The sequence below is a fragment of the Sphaerodactylus townsendi genome, linkage group LG02, assembly GCF_021028975.2.
Source record: "Sphaerodactylus townsendi isolate TG3544 linkage group LG02, MPM_Stown_v2.3, whole genome shotgun sequence".
Lineage (NCBI taxonomy): Eukaryota > Metazoa > Chordata > Lepidosauria > Squamata > Sphaerodactylidae > Sphaerodactylus > Sphaerodactylus townsendi.
The window spans coordinates 178,356,593-178,376,912 of record NC_059426.1 but is presented as its reverse complement, the minus strand read 5'-3'; the positions used below and the strand labels follow the sequence as shown (position 1 = coordinate 178,376,912).

Below are 20,320 nucleotides of genomic sequence, written 5' to 3'. Positions count from 1 at the left end.
CTGCAGCGTTTGGGGCTCTTTAGTTTGGAGAGGAGACGTCTGAGGGGGGATATGATTGAAGTCTACAAAATTATGCATGGGGTAGAAAATGTGGACAGAGAGAAATTTTTCTCTCTTTCTCACAATACTAGAACCAGGGGGCATCCATTGAAAATGCTGGGGGGAAGAATTAGGACTAATAAAAGGAAACATTTCTTCACGCAACATGTGATTGGTGTTTGGAATATGCTGCCACAGGAGGTGGTGACGGCTACTAACCTGGATAGCTTTAAAAGGGGCTTGGACAGATGTATGGAGGAGAAGTCGATCTATGGCTCCCAATCTTGATCCTCCTTGATCTCAGATTGCAAATGCCTTAGCAGACCAGGTGCTCAGGAGCAGCAGCAGCAGCAGCAGGCCATTGCTTTCCCATCCTGCACGTGAGCTCCTGGTGGGCCACTGCGAGTAGCAGAGTGCTGGACTAGGTGGACTCTGGTCTGATCCAGCAGGCTGGTTCTTATGTTCTTATGACATTTAGCTGGCAGAAGATAGATGGCTGCCGGATTGTGCCAGAGAGATGAGGAAAGACAGTGTGAGCCGAAGACTTACCTATGCAACACTTATGGCACCCTTTCGTATCTGGGATCTTTGTGGTTAAGGCAAACTTCCTGGAACGACAAGAGTGAGCAGTTAGCGAAAGAATGAGCCCCACGCAAGAAAAAACAGGAACAGGAAGGAAGAAAACACTCGGTAGTGACTACATAGTAAAAAGCGAGGAAGGGGAGAGGTGATAGAGGTCTACAAAATTATGCCTGGTGTGGAGAGAGAGGGCAGAGAAGCTCTTCCTCGTATCCGGGATCTTTGTGGTTAAGGCAAACTTCCTGGTTCTCTCAAAATACCAGAATGGGGGGGATCATCTGCCGAAGCTGGATGGTGAGGAGTTAGTGATAGATAAAAGGAAGGACTTCATTTCTCAGCACAAGGTTAAATTGTGGAACTCACTGCCACATGATGTGGTGACAGCCACTAACTGGGAAGGCTTTAAAATAGAAATGGACAAAGGTCATGGAGAGCAGGGCTATCAGTGACTGTTACAGTTTTCTTAAGAAGAAGAAGAGTTGGATTTATATCCCCCCCTTTCTCTCCTGTAAGGAGTCTCAAAGCGGTTTACAATCTCCTTTCCCTCCACCCCCCCCCCACAAACATCCTGTGAGGCAGGTGGGGCTGAAAGAGCTCTAAAGAACTGCGACTAGCCCAAGGTCATCCAGCTGGCGTGTGTTGGAGTGCACAACCTAATCACCAGATAAGACTCCACAGCTCAAGTGGCAGAGCAGGGAATCAAACCCGGTTCTCCAGATTAGAGTGCACCTGCTCTTAACCACTACATCACGCTGGCTCTCTGGGGCCTTTTTCGTGGCAGCCCCAAGATTATGGAACAACCCACCTCCGGCCAGGAAGATATGCTTGGCCCCCACAGTTGATCTTTAGGAGGCAGCTGAAGCCAGTTTTACTACTACTACTACTACTACTACTACTACTACTACTACTACTGAACCTTTATTGGGCATAAATATGAATAAACCCATAACAGGGAATAACAAACAAATCAAGTCAAAACGGGCTATATGTCTCTTACAACCAGGACCTGCAATAAAAACTGGGCTGTTTTCCCTACCACCATAAGATCGTTATTATTCAATAGTTTTACAATACTTGCTTTAGGAGAACAGTTACCATAGTCACCAATAATGGCAAGCATCCCTGAAAAGTTTAGATGGGATGAAACAAACAATATATGCACCAGGTGTTTCAATAAGAGTTGGACGGCATCGACACGCTCTATCCAATAGAGGAATATTACTAAACCGCCGCGTGTAACAGAGTTTTTAGAGAAAATGACATTACATCTGGTCTCGGCGTTTCTCCATCGATACTTAGGATTGGATAGCTGCAGTAAATATGAGCAGATGGAAGGCAGTTTTATTTAGGAGCACATTCACCAAAGCACAGTCCTAACTTGTCATTTCAAATTTTGGGTTTTTTGCATTTTTATGACTCCTATTTTAAGGGGTTTTAAAAAAATATTGTAAGCCACATATGAACTCTGTAAGGAAAAGAAGGTGGCTAATACATTTTGCCATAATTGTTATAAGATGGGTGTCAGTTCAAAAATCCTGGCTTCAGGAAGAAGAAGAAGAGTTTAGATTTATATCCCCCCTTTCTCTCCTGCAGGAGACTCAAAGGGGCTTACAATCTCCTTGTCCTTCCCCCCTCACAACAAACACCCTGTGAGGTAGGTGGGGCTGAGAGAGCTCTGAGAAGCTGTGACTAGCCCATTGTCACCCAGAAGTTGAGCGCAGGGAGTGCAGGGCTAATCTTGAATTCTCGCGATATTTCCACAGCTCAGGCGGCAGAGCGGGGAATCAAACCCGGTTCCTCCAGATTAGATACACGAGCTCTTAACCTCCTACGCCACTGCTGCTCCCAGGAAGGACAACCTTTTCTCCGCTGTCCAATTCAACAGGCCAGAGGGCCTAGGCTTACCTGGGCAATATCCTGTCAGGGAAGCGATGGGTCTGAATGTGAGCCGCTAGTCCTGTTTTTTTGGCTTGCTCAAACAGAGCTATTAGGTTGTGAGAGTAGAGCTGGAATGTTTTCCCTGTAATGGCTGCGACAAGATGTCAAAGGTCACAAAATCTTACAAAAGGCAACGATAACATGTCAAACTAAAACGGAAAAAACAAGTAACGAGGAGTGGGAAAGATTACCTTCTAAAAGGACAGCCCCAAAATATCCAGAGAAGTCCAAGCAGAGAGCAAAAGACAAAACAGAATCACGGGTCACTTTCATGACATTACCAAAGCTATCTGTTGAATTCAATGGTTCCTCAAAGGGAATCCACTGCATATCTTCCAAAGCCTCTTAAGGGTTACAGCTTAGTTCTTCGGAGGTAATCCACATACCTGAGAGTGACATCAAGGTGTTGTTGATCACGTACAGCCACGTGCATCTCCGTGGGAAACAGCTGGAGAAGTTCGCAAGGGCCGTGGAAACAGCCAAGGGCCAGGCATCTGCGTGTTGTGGGTTTTCCAAGCTGTTTGGCCGTATGGTCTGATAGTTTAGCTTTTGCTCCTAGCTTTTCGCCCTCATCATTGCCTAGCACTTTCACAGGCATGCCACAGAAAAGATGTGGCTTCTCTCTGCGGCGCCTCTTACCAAGACATGCCTCTGAAGATGCCACAGATGTGGGCGAAACGTTAGGATCATCTGGCTCTGAAAGTTGATTCTGGCTCTGAAAGCTTCCAGCAATACGCAGGTCAGTCATTCTTAGAGCCAGCGGGTTAAGAGCAGGCTTACCCCTAATCCGGGAGAATGTAGGTTTGATTCCCCGTTTCGCCACTTCGAGTTTTGCTTGAGGCTTAACCCCCCCCCCCCCTCTTTTGGTTCTTTACATCTGGGCCCCTCTTGCAGTGGTGGCGAACCTTTGGCACTCCAGATGTCATGGACTACAATTCCCATCAGCCCCTGCCAGCATGGCCAATTGGCAGGGGCTGATGGGAATTGTAGTCCATAACATCTGGAGTGCCAAAGGTTCGCCACCGCGGCTCTAATGGGACTCGCCGTCCCTCCCTCTTGGGGAGGATTTTAAATATGGGGTTTTGTTGGACGCCTCTTACTGTTCTGACTGTTCTTATTGCTGTTTTTAAAGGTTTTAGCAATTATATTTAAACACTGTACTGCGATTTTATGTTGTTCACCACCCGGAGCCCCTTGGGGATGGGGCGGTATAAAAATCTAAATAAATAAATAGACAGACAGACAGACAGACAGACAGACAGACAGACAGACAGACAGACAGACAGACAGATATTAACTGGTGAACCAGATTAGCCTGTGCATTGCAGTACACGCCATCTGGGGGAACTTGGGCTAGTCACATTTCTTCGGAGCTCTCTAAGCCCCAACCCATCTCAAAGGGGGGGGGGGGGAGGGAAAGGAGACTGTAAGCCCCTTTGAGTCTCCTTACAGGAGAGAAAAGGGGGGGGGGATAAATGCAAACTCCTCTTCTTCTGTGCAATCTTTTGCTAGAGCACCTGGTCAACTAATCTCAGCCCGCTTTTCTAGGACCTGGGCATCCCTGCCCCTGCCTCTGAGGTGCTGAAGAGGTCCCGTACCTGTTCCATGGTGGCTTCGTGAAGCTCATTGAGGTTCAACGTATAGATGCCCTCTTCGGTTCCAAAGATAATATACTGATCTGTAAAACGTGGGAGGGAAAAGCCGCTTAATCCAGGGATCCCCAACCTTTTGGAGCACATGGGCACCTTTGGAATTCTGACGCAGAATATTGGGAGAAGTGGCTGCCCCGGCTGACCTTCTGTCACAAGGAAGACTCTTGTGCTGTGGCAACAGCTGCTGCCAAAGCAACGTTTTTACAGATCTGAATAGTCAATCAAATCTCCAATAGCCAATCAAAAGCAAAAAGCCCCACCACACCACACCCTACAGGCTTAACGAGGCAGCTCCAAGTAAACTGCAGTTCTGGGCAAAACTCCCGAGTTGGATGCCCCCCCCCCATGGGCAGCGGTAATTACCAAGACCAATTTTTTTTGCACCAGGATATTGGTGCTTTAGGGGGCGCATCTGAGGATGTATTGGCACCAAAATTTCAGGGTATCATCTGGGAGACTGTCCTTATGGTACCTCTAAAGTTTAACAGTTTGCATGAGCGAATTGCAAAGCTGCGTACCCTCGCTGGGAACGCCCCATCCCCCATTCTTCGCCGCTACATAAGGGCTACCCTTTGAGGGTCCATAACTTTGGACCCCCTGATCCAAACCTTGGGGGTGCCATCACGACAGTCTCCAGATGATACCCTGAAATTTTGATGCTGATACATCCAAGAATGCCCTCCCTGCAAGAACATCCCGAAATTTGCCCAAGAATCTTTGTTCTGCATTGAGTTTTCTGCATTGCTGTCAATGGGGGTTGCAGGCTGGGGGGGCACATTTCTGAAGGCACAGTCTCAAAACTTTCAGGGTCTCATAAAGAGACTTCCCTAATGATACCCCCCAGGTTTGGTGCAGTTTGGTTCAGGGAGGCCAAAGTTATGGACCCTCAAAACTGTAGCCCCCATCTCCTATTAGCTCCAATTGGAAACAATGGGGGATAGGGGCACCCCCTTTGGGAGTCCATAACTTTGGACACCCTGAACCAAACCTCACCAAACATGGGGGGTATCATAAGGACAGTCTCCTGATGATACGCTGAAATTTTGGTGCCGCTAGCCTAAAAACTGCGCCCCCTGCAGGCCAAAAATGGAAAACCACTAAAAATACCCAAAAACGAACCCAGCATTTTGATGCCCCCCACAAGGTGATGCCCTGGGCAGCTGCCCACCTTGCCCAATGGGCATTACGCCAGTGCCCCACCCACTTTCTAAAAACACTTGGTGGACAACAGAAAAATTATTGGTGGCAGAGGCGTACGACCTATAGAGGCATGGGGTCACCCATGTCCCTGAGTGCACACCTTTTGGTTACGAGGGAGGGTACCCGGCACCCCCCCTCCCACATGACCAAAAGGCTCCAGCTGCACACCACTGAGCCCCCGCCCTTCGGGCCTGTGGGCAGGCTGGCTTTTGCCCTCATCAGGCCCTGCTGGTCTGCTCAGCCCCAGTCCCCTTGCAGGCCGGCAGGGGTGGAGCTTGGTGCCCCCGAGCGCGGGGGGCGCCCGGAGAAGGGGTTGTCTCCGGGCGCCATTTCCCCCTGATACGCCTCTGATTGGTGGGCACCATGTTGTGGATCCCAGACTCATTGTGTTTAGGAAAGCACTTGGTCATAAGCATGTTTTTTTTATTTTTATTGTATCCAGTCCATACAGACTGTCCTTCCTCACGTGGTCTCAGAGCAACTTACAGCATTGCTTATAACAACAGAATCAGTACTTTTTATCTGTATCTCAGTGCCGTATACTAAAAGCTACCTTACCTTTTGTGTCTGGGTGTATCCACGAGGTGGCACAGTTGATCTTCAAAGGGCAGCCATCAAAGACTTTGGAGAAGCATGCACCCATCTGCAAAGGGAAAAAGCCAATGATGTAAAGGACAGAGGCATGGCGCACAATAAGAACATGAGAACAAGCCAGCTTGATCAGACCAGAGTCCATCTAGTCCAGCTCTCTGCTACTCGCAGTGGCCCACCAGGTGCCTTTGGGAGCTCACATGCAGGAGGTGAAAGCAATGGCCTTCTGCTGCTGCTGCTGCTCCCGAGCACCTGGTCTGTTAAGGGGCTACCTGTGCCGCCCAATGGGGCAAACTGTATTTCTCCGGGGCCATTTCAGGTCAGAAATACAGCAAGAGGGAGGGAAAAGCTTAAGGTCCCTTCTTCATATCTCCAACACAACTCCTAATTCCATTTGAGCAGAGACGTATGGCCTACTACCTCCATACTTTAACGTAACCTAATAATGCCGCGAGCATTCTTTACCACGGGAGTGAGTGAGCGATGAGGAGTTTGGATTTATATCCCCCCTTTCTCTCCTGCAGGAGACTCAAAGGGGCTGACAATCTCCTTGCCCTTCCCTCCTCACAACAAACACAATTCTGTGAGGGTACGGGTGGGTGGGCTGGACGAGAGTTCCGAGAAGCTAAAAGACTAGCCCTGGTTGTCACCTAGCTATGCAGGTGTGGGAGTGCGCAGGCCAATCTGAATTCCCCAAATAAGCCTCCACAGCTCAGGTGGCAGAGCTGGGAATCAAACCCGGTTCCTCCAGATTAGATACATGAGCTCTTAACCTCCTACGCCACTGCTGCTCCTCCTACGCCACTGCTGCGCATTTTAACGCTATGTTCTCTGCATCCCTATTAAAGGGTAGGTTCAGCAATTTAGATAAATCCGCAAGGCTATGCAGTTGCAAACTTGAAGTGGCTGAAACCCTGACTCGCCAACTCTTGCACTGCACCAGATTTGATAACATCAGATCTAGATATACCAACTTACATTTTTTTCTTCCAACCTGGGCTGCCTGATCTGACTAGGTTATCTCTAATGTTAAACAACTCGGACCCCGGTCTTTGTGAAGAGATCGCCAATTTCATTGCGGAGACAGTTGAGAGTTCCCAGTAGAACGTATTTGTTGTGCTCCCCGTGGGGCCTTTTTATCTATCATGTGTTCATGCATTTGTTCCCGATTTATGTAACTCTTTCTGACTATGCCAATAAAGGCTTATGTATGTATGTCCCTTCTTCATACACCCCGGTCTCAATTCAAACTGGGTTGACAAACATAATGGCCAGCTTGGCCCTCTGTGAGTGACTCACAGCCAAGGGAAGCACCAAAAGCCAGAGCAGGATTCAGAGGACAGGAATCAGGAAGGGCTTGTGGCTCAGTGTAACAGCCGTTGTTTGGCATGCAAAAGGCCCCAGGTTCGATCCCTGGCATCTCCAGTTAAAAGGACCGAGCAGTAAGTGATGAGAAAGACCATGCTCTTATGACACTGTGGCCGCTTCCGCACATGCAGAATAATGCACTTCCAACCTTTAAGGCCCTTCGCGGCTTGGGACCCTCATACCTTCGTGACCGTCTCACCCCATATGTCCCGGGTAGGCCTCTGCAGTCGGCAGAGGCCAATTTACTGGTGGCCCCTGGCCCCTCCATGATGCAGCTGGCCTCTACCTGGGCCAGGGCTTTTACGGCCCTGGCCCCTGCCTGGTGGAACACTCTTCCATCAGATGTGCGGGCCCTGCGGGATCTTGCTGAATTCCACAGGGCCTGTAAAACGGTTCTGTTCCACCGGGCCTTTGGTGAGGCCAGCCACGGATTCCCCCCCTAGGATGCTCTTGTGTTGCGTGCCATCATTGGGTTGACAAACATAATGGCCAGCTTGGCCCTCTGTGAGTGACTCACAGCCAAGGGAAGCACCAAAAGCCAGAGCAGGATTCAGAGGACAGAAATCAGGAAGGGCTTGTGGCTCAGTGTAACAGCCATATACTATCTAATCAGCACTGTCCCCGCCCGGCCTTGGGATCGGGCACCATATATTATTGCTGCTGCTGCGTTTTATGGTTATAGACTTGTAAATTGTTTTAAATTACCCTAGTTTTTATGTGTAAAATGTTGTTTTTAGCCTGCTGTACGCCGCCCAGAGCCCTTCAGGGATGAGCAGTTTAAAATTAGATAGATAGATAGATAGATAGATAGATAGATAGATAGATAGATAGATAGATAGATAGATAGATAGATAGATAGATAGATAGATAGATAGATAGATAGATAGATAGATAGATAGATAGATAGATAGATAGATAGATAGATAGATAGATAGATAGATAGATAGATAGATACTGTGTGAAGTAGCAAAACACCTGCAAACAATTGTGGAAGTGGACTGAAAGTGCATTATTCTGCATGTGCAGAAGGGGCCTAAGAGATAGTTGAGCCAGGGCTGCCTTTTAGCTGTTCACACGCTTCCCTATCTGGAAGCAGGACTTCATGAGGAAAGTCGGCTTAGACTCCTGCGACCGAACCCACGCAATAGTATCGAAAGCCATTTTGGCGGCCCTTGTCGGGCCAGAAAGCAGGATGTAAATTTTGAAAAAAAAAAACAGAACAGAAGCGGGGGCCAAATCAGTAGGAAGAAGAGCTGAGAAAGATGCTATGCTTATGCTGTACCCAGTGGTGGGATCCAGCAGGTTCTCACAGGTTCCCGAGAGTAGGTTACTAATCATTTGTGTGTGCCGAGAGGGGGTTACTAATTGGGGATTTTGCCACGCGATTTTTGCCTTAGTTACGCCCCTCCTCTCAGAAGTAGCGCGCAGGACTTGAAGCAGTCTAGCAAGAGGTGCACCGGCGTGCGTGGCAGCCTGCGCCTGCGTGCATTTGTTTCCCACCCAAGGACCGGCGCAGCGGCTGCGTCCTTGCCACAGTCCTGCCCAGGAATGCCCCACCCCTGGAATGCCTGGCCACGCCCCTGGAATGCCCCGCCCATCCCCATTGACGCTACGCCACAGTTTGAATCCCACCACCATGGGAACCTGCTACTAAAATTTTTGGATCCCACCACTGGCTGTACTGGTCAGGGCTGAAACAAGTAAAGATACCTCCGCAGCGAGTCACTAATTACTCTCCTGAAGTATTCGAAAGGCTGTCGCTTTGACAGTCTGTGATTCCACAATTCTATGAAAACGTGTCATTTCAAACCTGATTTAAAAATCGTACGTTTCTCACCAGAACCCGGCGTCGGGGGCAGGCCATTGATCGCGGGCTTCTGCAAAGAAACAAATGGTTCGCACACTTTAGCAGCAAACAGTGCATCTCTCTGGCTCAAAATAGGTTGGGGGCCTCTGGTCTAGCCACGACACTACGCTGGCTTGTTTTGGTATTATCCCTCGCCAGCACAATACACACAATTTCCCTTCCAGATTAGCAGAGAATGGCAAGAACAACAACGGATCCCCCCCCCCCCCAAGATTTAGAATAATAAGAGTCCCCTGACTCATCAGAGGCAACTAGCTGAAAACATCTGAACAATCCAACTCATTCCACAGGCATTAAGGCCCTGGAGATTCTGACTACATCATCAAGACGCATGTGGGATTACAGAATCATAGCGCCATAGATCCTGCGTCACCAAGTCCAACCCCGTGCCATGCAGGAACACACAAAGCGCTCCCAACATATGCTCATCCAGCCTCTTTTTAAAAACCTCCAAAGGAGACTTCACCAATCTTGGAGGCAGTGAATTCCACTGTCAAACAGCCCTGACAAGTCAGAAAGTTTTTCCTGATGTTCAGGTGGAATCTCTTTTCCTGCACCTTGAATCCATTACTCCATATCCTAGTCTCTGAGGCAGCAGAAAACAAGCTTGCTCCCTCTTCAACATGGCATCCCTTCAAATATTTAAATATGGCTATCGTGTCCCCCCTTAACCTTCGCTTCTCCAGACTAAACATCCCCAGCTCCCTAAGTCGATCTCTGTTGGACATGGATTCTAAACCTTTTGGTTAAATTCTCCTCTGGACAATCGCTCCAGCTTGTCAATATCCTTTCAGTCCTGCAGGGCCCAGAACTGAATTAACACAATATTCCAGGTGAGGTCTAGCCCAGGGGTCGGCAACCATTACCACCCAAAGAGCTATTTGGACCCGCTTTCCACAGCCCCGAAGATCTACTGAGTTGGAGAAGTGGTTCGCATGGAGCCACATCCAGTTCAGCCCCTCCACTCACCTTTCCTTCCAGCGTTGGGAGGCGGAGGTGCCGGGCAGGGAAACCCCCTCTGCCTGACAGAGCAGGCAGCCGCCTGCTCTGTGGAGCAGAGGGGAGATGGCGGCTGCAGGGATGGCAGAGGGGTGGATGGCGGCTGCTCTGGAGGTACACGACCACCCAACCCTCTGACCTCCAGGCCACGCAGAGCCTCGGTATAAGGCTGAAAGAGAATGTGGCTCCGGAGCCGTAGGTTGCAGACCCCTGGTCTAGCCAATGAAGAATGGAGAGGTAAATTATTTCCCTCGATCCAGACATCTAGGCCTCTGAGCCGCTAATTAGTCCAGTTCCCTCCTCTCTTTTGCACTACTGACAGGCCTTTTCAGATATAGGCGTAAAGCTGGGAAAAGGTCCTTGCTTCCAAACATATGTTAGATCGCAAAACCTCTGCAGTTTTCATCACCTTGGACCTGAATGTGATCTCTTAGGTAAGGGTGTTAACTGCTAAGAGCATTGCTTATCAAGCACCATTTCTAAAGAACTTCTCTCTGCTCAGCTCACTTAGATGATATTTCCGTTTCCTGTATATTATCCAGAGCGGTCTAGGAAAGGAAGAATTGCTACACTTTGGCCACGTAACAGAACAAAACACAAAAACACCCACCGGATAATCTCGCTTCTCCTTCTTCCGTGGCAGCTGAGGCATGTGTCCCAACCCGTCGGCATTCTCCTCAGGGAGTTTTGGCATACTGTCTCCATTCCCTAAACAGAATTTTAAAAGTATATAAACACCACGGGCGAAACTGGGGCGTGAGTGCGCAGGTGTCCAAAAAAGGCTAACAATAAGCTGGCTGCTACTACAAATTTGCAGGTAGAACCAAACTCCATCCGCACTGACTGAAAAATAAGACAGGTAATAGAGGGAGTTGCAGAACTTAAAAATGGAAGACCTGGGCTCAAATTCAGCATGTAGATTTTGCCTGACAGCTGAGCCAGACAAGAAGAAGAAGAAGAAGAAGAAGAAGAAGAAGAAGAAGAAGAAGAAGAAGAAGAAGAAGAAGAAGAAGAAGAAGAAGAAGAAGAAGAAGAAGAAGAAGAAGAAGAAGAAGAAGAAGAAGAAGAAGAAGAAGAAGAAGAAGAAGAAGAAGAAGAAGAAGAGGAGGAGGAGGAGGAGGAGGAGGAGGAGGAGGAGGAGGAGGAGGAGGAGGAGGAGGAGGAGGAGGGGAAGGGGAAGGGGAAGGGGAAGGAGAAGGAGAAGGAGAAGGAGAAGGAGAAGGAGAAGGAGAAGGAGAAGAGGAGGAGGAGAAGAGGAGGAGGAGGAGGAGGAGGAGGAAGAAGAAGAAGAGTTTAGATTTATACCCCACCTTTCTCTCCTGTTAGAAAGGTGGTTTACAAGTTCCTTTCCCTTCCTCTCCCCACAACAGACACCTTGTGAGGCAGGTGGGGCTGAGAGAGTTTACAGAGAACTGTGACTAGCCTAAGGTCACCCAGCAGGAATGCAGGAGTCTGGAAACACATCTGGTTCATCAGATAAGCCTCTGCCACTCAGATGGAGGAGTGGGGAATCAAACCCAGTTCTCCAGATTAGAATCCACCTGCTCTTAACCACCACATCACACTGGCTGTCTGAAGCCCTGCCGGATGTTTTGAAAGTCTGGCCCCTTCCGCACAAGCAAAATAATGCGTTTTCAAACCACTTTCACAACTGTTTGCAAGTGGATTTTGCTATTCTGCACAGCTTCAAAGAGCACTGAAAGCAGTTTGAAAGTGCATTATTCTGCATGTGCGGAATGAGCCTATGTTATACTATGAACTGCTATGAGAATCTGGTGACGGCCAGCCAACATCTTTTCCTATGCTACAGAGCATACCTAGATCCCACTTGAAAGCCTTCTGACTTAACTCCTTCTATGCTCCCATGAAGCTGTACTGGATGCTCCAACTAAAAGAACACACATGATTGGATGAGGGCAAAGACCTGATTCCGAAGAACAGGATTTTGGGATGCAGGTCAGGTGGTCTCAGTGTGGCTGAGCTGCTCACTGGGACTGCCAGACAGGAGGGGTTCTCCCCCAGCACCCCCAAAGCACCGTTCTGCATTCGTGCACTTTCTCGCTCCTCCCCTGCTTTGCTGTGATCTTTCCAAAACCTGCTTTTGGGGGAAGTCTTTGTGGAAAGATCAGAGCCAAAGTATGTTTGCTCCAGTGTGGATAGGGAAGTGAAGATATTTTTAACATTCTGCCCACTTTGGTGCTATTTCCCTCGTCCCAGTCCCCAGATATTACCTCCCCCCTCTCTCCAGCTCCCAGAGGGCTTTTAAAAACATCAGTAATTGACATATCAGTATTACACTAAAATGTTGTAGTGATACGTCAATTACGGATTCTGTGAATACTTCCGAAAAAACCCTCTCCCAAAAGCTCTAACCCAGTGTTTCCCAACCTTTTCGAGGTCAGGGTACCCTTGACCTCACTCTTCATATCTCAAGGTACCCCTGCCGCCACCCTCCACCTTCCCCTCCCATTGCCCCTGCTTGCCACACACCCCACCTTCCCCTCCCAGGGTGAAGGGAAGCACGGGGGGGGGGGGTGGCTGCTGACCTTGTGGCAGGCCCTGCCCCATGGGCCAGCTCCATGTCCTTGCTGGCGCCGGTGGGAGACACCACAAAAATGAGGGAGGGAGGTAGTGTTGCCACGGTACCCCTGAGACATGCTCACGGCACCCCAGAGTACCACGGAACCCTGGTTGAGAATGGCTGATCTAACCACTACATCAGAGTGACATGGAAAGGGTGGAATGGCTGCTCTGGTGTAATGGTTAGAGTGATGGAAAATAGTTAGCTGAACTATGTATTAGCTAGAAACATGTGATATTATGCAACCAGTATTATTAGGAAGCTGAAGTATGTGAACATGGAGTTTACAGACTTCATCTCAAAAGGGGGCATGTCATGGAATGATGCTATCGCTACAGCAAAGGGAAGTCACATATGCCTGTGAAAAGCATCTTTGCCTTTTGATCTCCTGGAGGGAGGACAGGAAGCCATACAAAGGTCCCAGGATGAAACTTCAAAGGCCTAAGTTACCTCGTGGCCTGAACAGAGTTTTCCTGAGAAGGGGAAAACAAAGGTTTTTGGAATTCCACCTTGAGACGTGGTCAGAGAAGCATCTCTGGGCCATGGGTTCCCGGAATGGGGGCAAAGAACCAAAAGGAATGTAACCAGCTGAGCAATCTCTAAACGCATTTAAGTTTTATTTCTTTGATTTCTGTTTTTCAATAAAAATCGTTGAGACCTCAGCTGGTTGGAGTTATTGGAGAAAAGGGCCCAGGTCTTTACTGAAACAAGCGTGGCTCTCCCAGGCTTGCTTTCATGATAGTTAAGAGTGCTGGACTAGGATGTGGCAGTCCCTGGTTCGAATCTGTACTCCGCAACAGAAGCCCATTGGGTGACCTTTGGTTAGTCACACATTCTCAGACTAACTAGTTCACAGGGGGAGAAATATGTAAGCTACTTGGGATCTCTGCTGGGAAGGAAGACGAGGTATAAATGAAGCGAATAAAAACTATGAAATAAATGGCGGCCACGGGAGCTTAAGAAGAAGAGTTGAATTTATATCCCCCTTTCTCTCCTGTAAGGAGCCTCAAAGGGGCACAAACTCTTTTCCCTTCCCCCCTCCACAACAAACGCCCTGTAAGGGTGGGTGTGGCTGAGAGAGTTCAGAGAGAACTGTGACTGGCCCAAGGTCACCCAGATGGCATGTGTGGGAGTGCACAAGCTAATCTGGTTCACCAGATAAGCCTCCTCAGCTCAAGTGGCAGAGCGGGGAATCAAACCCGGCTCTCCAGATTAGAGTGCACCTGCTCTCAACCACTACCCTACGCTGGCTTAAGTAAAGAAAAGGCAGGGGAAACTGTTTTGCGAATGCTCCGCCGCCGCTGTGAATGCCTTTGCATTCCAAATAACAAACAGAACTGCACCAATTGCAGACGCTGTGTGGGAACAGCCACAGCAACACGGTTCTTGGCATTTTTACTGAAGCTTGTTTTTCTGGGGTAGGAGCTTTTGAGAGTCAAGGTCCTCTTCCTCAGATACGAGCAACTGACAAAGGGCGACTCTCGAGAGTTCAAACCTTTGTTGGGGCCTTCGACATTGCCCAGGGCTGCCCAGGGAGCAAGCACGCTGTTTGCACGCATCTGTAATCATAAGGACGCTGCTTACCCAAGTCGCTGTATCTGGCAGTGAGGAGGCCGGGGCTACTGACGCTGCTGGTCATGCCCAGCGGGGGTGACTCCAGCTGAGGTCCGCACACGGGGATGCTTTGCCTCCGATGGGCCGGCGGAGCCTGGTGGCCGGAGTTGGGGCAATACTTGATGGTGTGGGACTTCTCATCGTCCACAAGGCTTTCCTCCTGGTAAATACTGAGCCTGGGCTGGAGAGGAAGAAGCAGAGAGAGAGGGGGGGGAGAGGGGGAGAGAGGGAGGGAGAGAGGGAGAGAGAGGGAGGGAGAGGGAGAGAGAGAGGGAGAGAGAGAGAGAGGGAGAGAGGGAGAGAGAGGGAGGGAGAGAGGGAGGGAGAGAGAGAGGGAGAGAGAGGGAGAGGGAGGGAGGGCGGGAGGGAGAGAGAGGGAGAGAGGGAGGGAGAGGGAGGGAGGGAGGGAGGGAGGGAGGGAGGGAGAGGGAGAGAGGGAGAGATGGGGGGGGAGAGAGGGAGAGAAAGAGACTGACGTCATGGCTGCTCTTCAGTTCAAATCACCAGATGCGGGAACTCCACACCTCCCAAAGCCCCAGGTTTCAACTGGCAACTAACCGGCTATATCCACATGAACAATCTGCCTGACACTGAATCAAATTCCTCCATGCTAAGCAAGAGGGGAAGGTACACACCAAAGTGAAAATGAAGAAAACTTGTACCAACAGGCTACAATAATGACTTCAAAAAATTAGTTCTCCCACTGGAGTAGCGATTTACTTTTAAGTAACCAAATAATTTTATAATTTTACAAACAGTAACCAAATGTTTTGGAACAATTGTTTACATTCTCCCACTGGAGTAATATATATAAACATTAAGTCAGAACGGCACGGCGTAAGAACAAACCAGTTGCAGAGCGTTGTCCTCCCTGATTGTAACCATTATTATACTTTGAAAAACCCTGACCTGCCTTTAACAGCCGTGAAGTTTAACGAGGCCAGTTGGTTTAATGATCTAGAATCTGGCTAGCTGTTATATTTAGATTACATTGCCGTGCCGTTCTGACTTATGTTTATATATATTACTCCAGTGGGAGAATGTAAACAATTGTTCCAAAACATTTGGTTACTGTTTTGTAAAATTATAAAATTATTTTGGTTACTTAAAAGTAAACTGCTACTCCAGCGGGAGAACTAATTTTTTGAAGTCATTATTGTGGCCTGTTGGGACAAGTTTTCTTCATTGACACTGAATCAAAGCATGGTCTCATTAAGGTCTGATCAGCAGCAGCTTTCCAGAGGCTCAGGCAAAGGTCTCTTGCACCTGGTCCATTTACACTTGGAGATGCCGGGGATCGAACGTGGGGACTTCTGCATGCCAAACAGACGCTCTACCGCTGAGCTATAGCTCCTCTCCATGGCTCTGTGGCCAAGGTCTTTCAGTGGCGTAGGAGGTTAAGAGCTCGTGTCTCTAATCTGGAGGAACCGGGTTTGATTCCCCGCTCTGCCGCCTGAGCTGTGGAGGCTTATCTGGGGAATTCAGATTAGCCTGTGCACTCCCACACACGCCAGCTGGGTGACCTTGGGCTAGTCACAGCTTCTCGGAGCTCTCTCAGCCCCACCCAGCTCACAGGGTGTTTGTTGTGAGGGGGGGAAGGGCAAGGAGATTGTCAGCCCCTTTGAGTCCCCTGCAGGAGAGAAAGGGGGGATATAAATCCAAAATCTTCTTCTTCAAACTCTTCTACTGCCAAGTACTTTTACTCTCGGCTATAGGAGCACATGTGGAGGAGGGGGTTACCTTATTGCGAACACCTACCCATGGGAACAAGTAGATAAAGGAAGCATGCTAGAGAACAACACACACACACACACATGTTGATCTCTAGGTGAGAAATGGGACAGGCTAAGAAGTCTGTAATGAACAGCCAAGTAAGCTTCCTTTAGCACGTTTTTCTCTGAGTTCCTTCCTTGAGATCTCACAGACTCCTTAATTTTTAAAAAACCAGCAACTGGTTATTATTATATTGATATTGCATCATAATAATCAATATATCAGGTTCTCTGGATTTCCAACTTTAATATTTTTTTTTGAAGTTTAGGCATTCTGCCTGAAAATCATCCAAAGAAGCTTAATAAACTATGTCGGCACTTATTAACAGCTGCCAGGGTAACAATTGCATCCCACTGGAAAACTGAAAGACATCTTACCACATAACTCTGGGAAGACAGAATTTAAAAATATGCTACAATGAAGAAGAAGAAGAAAAGTTTGGATTTATATCCCCCCTTTCTCTCCAGTAGGAGACTCAAAGGGGCTGACAATCTCCAGCCCTTCCCCCCTCACTCACAAACACCCTGTGAGGTAGGTGGGGCTGAGAGAGCTCCGAGAAGGCAGGGGACTAGCCCAAGGTCACCCAGCTGGCGTGTGTGGGAGTGCACAGGCTAATATGAATTCCCCAGATAAGCTTCCCCACAGCTCAGGTGGTGGCAGAGCTGCCAAATCAAACCCGGTTCCTCCAGAGATTAGATGCACGAGCTTTTAACCTCCTACTTAATTGCTGCTAATGGCCAAATGTGCCACTAATGGCCAAATTAACAAATCTTACAGACAGTCAAAAGAGTAGTTCAATGAGAAACGGGAACTGTATTTCTCGCTTGAGGCTAAATCAATTATGTAAGAATAATAATATTAATTTGTTATTAAGATATAAGTAACTGTAGATATTTACTGCCATTTTGGAATTAAAGGTTAGAAGGTAAAGGATTTTTAAAACTAGGTAATGTTCCCTCTGAATGATATTTTAAAGCGGCAATTTTAAGATCCAGGGTGCCCTGGAGTCCGGAGTCCTTTTTGGATAGTCGACGGGATATAAATGGAAATTCAATAAACAAATAATAGATATACCACTTATGAGCAACTGTATTTTCTTTCTTTTTTTCTTTCTATTTTTCTTTTATGTTTTTGGATTATATTTTTTGAGAAAAATTAATAAAAAAATATCATTAAAATTTTTAGAAGAATTTGGATTTATACCCCAGCACCTTTCTCTCCCAGGAGACTCAAGGTGGCTTACAAACTCCTTTTCCTTCCTCTCCCCACAAACAGACCCCTGGGGAGGTAAGTGGAGCCGAGAGAGTCCTGAGAGAACTGTGACTGGTGCCCTAAGGTTGCCCAGCAGGAATGTAGGAGTGCAGAAACACATCTGGTTCACCAGATAAGCCTCTGCCACTCAGGTGGAGGAGTGGGGAATCAAACCCGCTCCTCCAGTTTAGAATCTACCTGCTCTTAACTACTATACCACGCTGGCTCTCAAGCAATTTTTTTTTCCCTTTTGTTGTAAAGATATACCTTTCCCCTTATAGCTCCTCAGTGAAGGGGAATACTAGACTGACAACTAGTGATAGGGGAGGAAATGACCACTGTGAACGCCAGAAAAATGGCTGACCACATGGGTGGGAAAACTCTCCCAATCATGTGAGGCAACCCTTCAGGCTTTTAATACAATCATCCCCAAACTTTCACAGCAAAATTGAGAAAGATGGCTGAAAAGCCAGGGAAACACACAAGAGCATCAAGCAGTGCAAGCAGGGGAAGTGGGGAAAAATCTCACTTCCTAAGAGCATCGAATCCATCGCAAATAACTATGTGTAGAAATGGCCTAAAATTTTAGAAGCAAGCCCCTTATTGGCATAGACAATAGTACAACAATAATAAAAAACAGATCAAAAAGCATATACAATATGGCCTTCCACGGAAATCTATCATGCGTTTAGTAATACTCCCAGGAGAAAGCCTGCCACTATCCTACAGAGAGAAGGATCAGGGTTGTCCAAATGCTTAGTGTAATCTAATTAAATTGGGGAGTTCGGGTAAATGTAAAGGAGTAAGATCTGGCATAATTTCTGATCTGATTTCCTGAAATTGGAGACAGTGTAGTAATTGGTGGGCCAGAGATCCAACTGAGCCATCGTTACATGGACACAATCTTTTAGCCTTTTTCCTTGCTTATTATTAAATCTGCCATGTAACAAGGCAGACGGCATAACATTAAACCTGGCTTAGCATTATGGCTCTCCTTGGAGCGGTGGCTTTATTAAGCAATACAGGTAGTGTGCCAAGTGGCCCCCGCTCAAATGGGAGAGAAAAATACAGGGGGGAGCACGCTTTCTTGGCTCATGTGATTAGGGTAGAGATCTCTCTATCCAATAGTTGATCTTTTAATTTCCTATAAGTTTCCTGAATAGGACAAGGGGAAAAGTGAATCCACTGACAGTCCAATAGGGGCCATTTTTTCTTCAATTATGGAAAACCAGGGGTTGAAATGGGTGTCAGAGAGCAGACGGTAATTTGTGAATTACAGTCTGAGAGCAAATGAATTCGGTGAGCTAGAATCTAAAAGTCCTCAGCCAAGCTGCTGATTCCAAGGAGAGTTTTGACCTTAACTCCAGACAAAGAGCTGCATAGGGCACGCACTTGGGGAGTCCAATGGCCTAAAAATTAAGAATCCAGCCCAGAGAACTTATTCTGTAACTTTTTTTTTGTGCCATAAGAATCTCTTTGTCACATACACCTTTACTTTGCTTAGATTTTACTTCTGGCAGCCAGGTAAGGAGAAATATAACACTACACAAGTTTCTCATGAAATCATAGGACCCAAAAAACTTGTGAGGACTCCAAGTGCTGGTAACTGGAGACGCTTTCAAAAAAGAAAAAATTATTCTGTCGGCTCACCGCTTCAGTGACTGAACAGACTCTACCTTTGGAGGCAGAGGCGGGGGGCCTGGCCGCTTCAGTGCTGATCTGGGGGAAAAAACGAGATCAACAGAAAGCTATTAGTTCAGGCGCCATGAAGCAGCAGTCCCTCAAAAGGCAGGTTCGGAACCAAAGCCCCGTGTGATGACAGGTAAATGTTTAAAAGCTGCTAGGTGAATGAAGACTGGAAAAATTAGTAGGATTAGACATGCAGTTCTTTTTGGTTTCCCTCTCCTTTCAAATGACAGATTATCTGTTATGTATCAGAGGCATTTCTGCTTCCTCCACTAAGAGAGCAGCAGTGGCGTAGGAGGTTAAGAGCCAGTGGATCTAATCTGGAGGAACCGGGTTTGATTCCCAGCTCTAAATGCCTGAGTTGTGGAGGCTTATCTGGGGAATTCAGATAAGCCTGTGCACTCCCCACACATGCCAGCTGGGTGACCTTTGGCCAGGCTCACAGCTTCTCGGAGCTCTCTCAGCTCCTGGCACTCCACCTCACAGGGTGCCATAGGGGAAGGGCAAGAGGATTGTCAGCCCCTTTGAGTCTCCTGCAGGAGAGAAAGGGGGGATATAAATGCAAACTATTCTTCTTCTTCTAAGTGCCAAAGACAAGAAAGCCCCATTGGAGGTTTTACATTAAGGGTATCTTTACTTCTGTCTGGCAGGGATGCGTGAACCCACAAAACAAAGAGACGGTTCGTGTGTTCCAAGCGCTTTTATTCACCAGAAACTGTCCCTGTTTTCCAGAACTAGGTAAAGCACTATTAGTATAATTATTATTTTGCTTTTTTAAGGAGTGGTTTCCTGACCTTTTGTTACAGGTGGGCTGCCAGGACCCAGCATCTGCCTACGGGGCTTTTGGTGCAGCCACAAGGGCCGGGGTTCAGTGCCGATATTCTTGCTCAGTATGCAGAAAAGTCCCAGCCGCTGTATTCCCAGTTAAAGGATCGGGTTGTAGATGATGGGAAAGAGACGCTGGAGAGCTGCTGCCAGCTGAAGTAGATAAGACTGTTCTAGAGAGCCAGCATGGTGTTGTGGTTAAGAGCAGGTGCATTCTAATCTGGAGAACTGGGTTTGAGTCCTCGCTCTGCCACTTGAGCTGTGGAGGCTTATCTGGTGAACCAGGACATTTTGTGCACTCCAATACACACTAATTAATTCATTCATTCACTAATTCACTCACTCAATTAATTAATT

At 47.8% G+C, this 20,320-nt stretch overlaps 1 protein-coding gene across 1 annotated transcript in view; it reads right to left on the bottom strand.

Moving 5' to 3' along the window:
• The window catches only part of LOC125426432 (mitogen-activated protein kinase kinase kinase kinase 5-like), a 49,616-nt gene that overhangs the window by 28,674 nt on the left and 622 nt on the right, over window positions 1–20,320 (bottom strand). Inside the window, 11 exon segments of the mRNA XM_048484689.1 lie at window positions 589–647; window positions 2,524–2,638; window positions 2,748–2,750; window positions 2,943–3,001; window positions 4,153–4,234; window positions 5,967–6,051; window positions 9,094–9,101; window positions 9,211–9,244; window positions 10,844–10,941; window positions 14,399–14,609; window positions 19,129–19,171. Coding sequence (XP_048340646.1) covers window positions 589–647; window positions 2,524–2,638; window positions 2,748–2,750; window positions 2,943–3,001; window positions 4,153–4,234; window positions 5,967–6,051; window positions 9,094–9,101; window positions 9,211–9,244; window positions 10,844–10,941; window positions 14,399–14,609; window positions 19,129–19,171 — 797 coding nt within the window.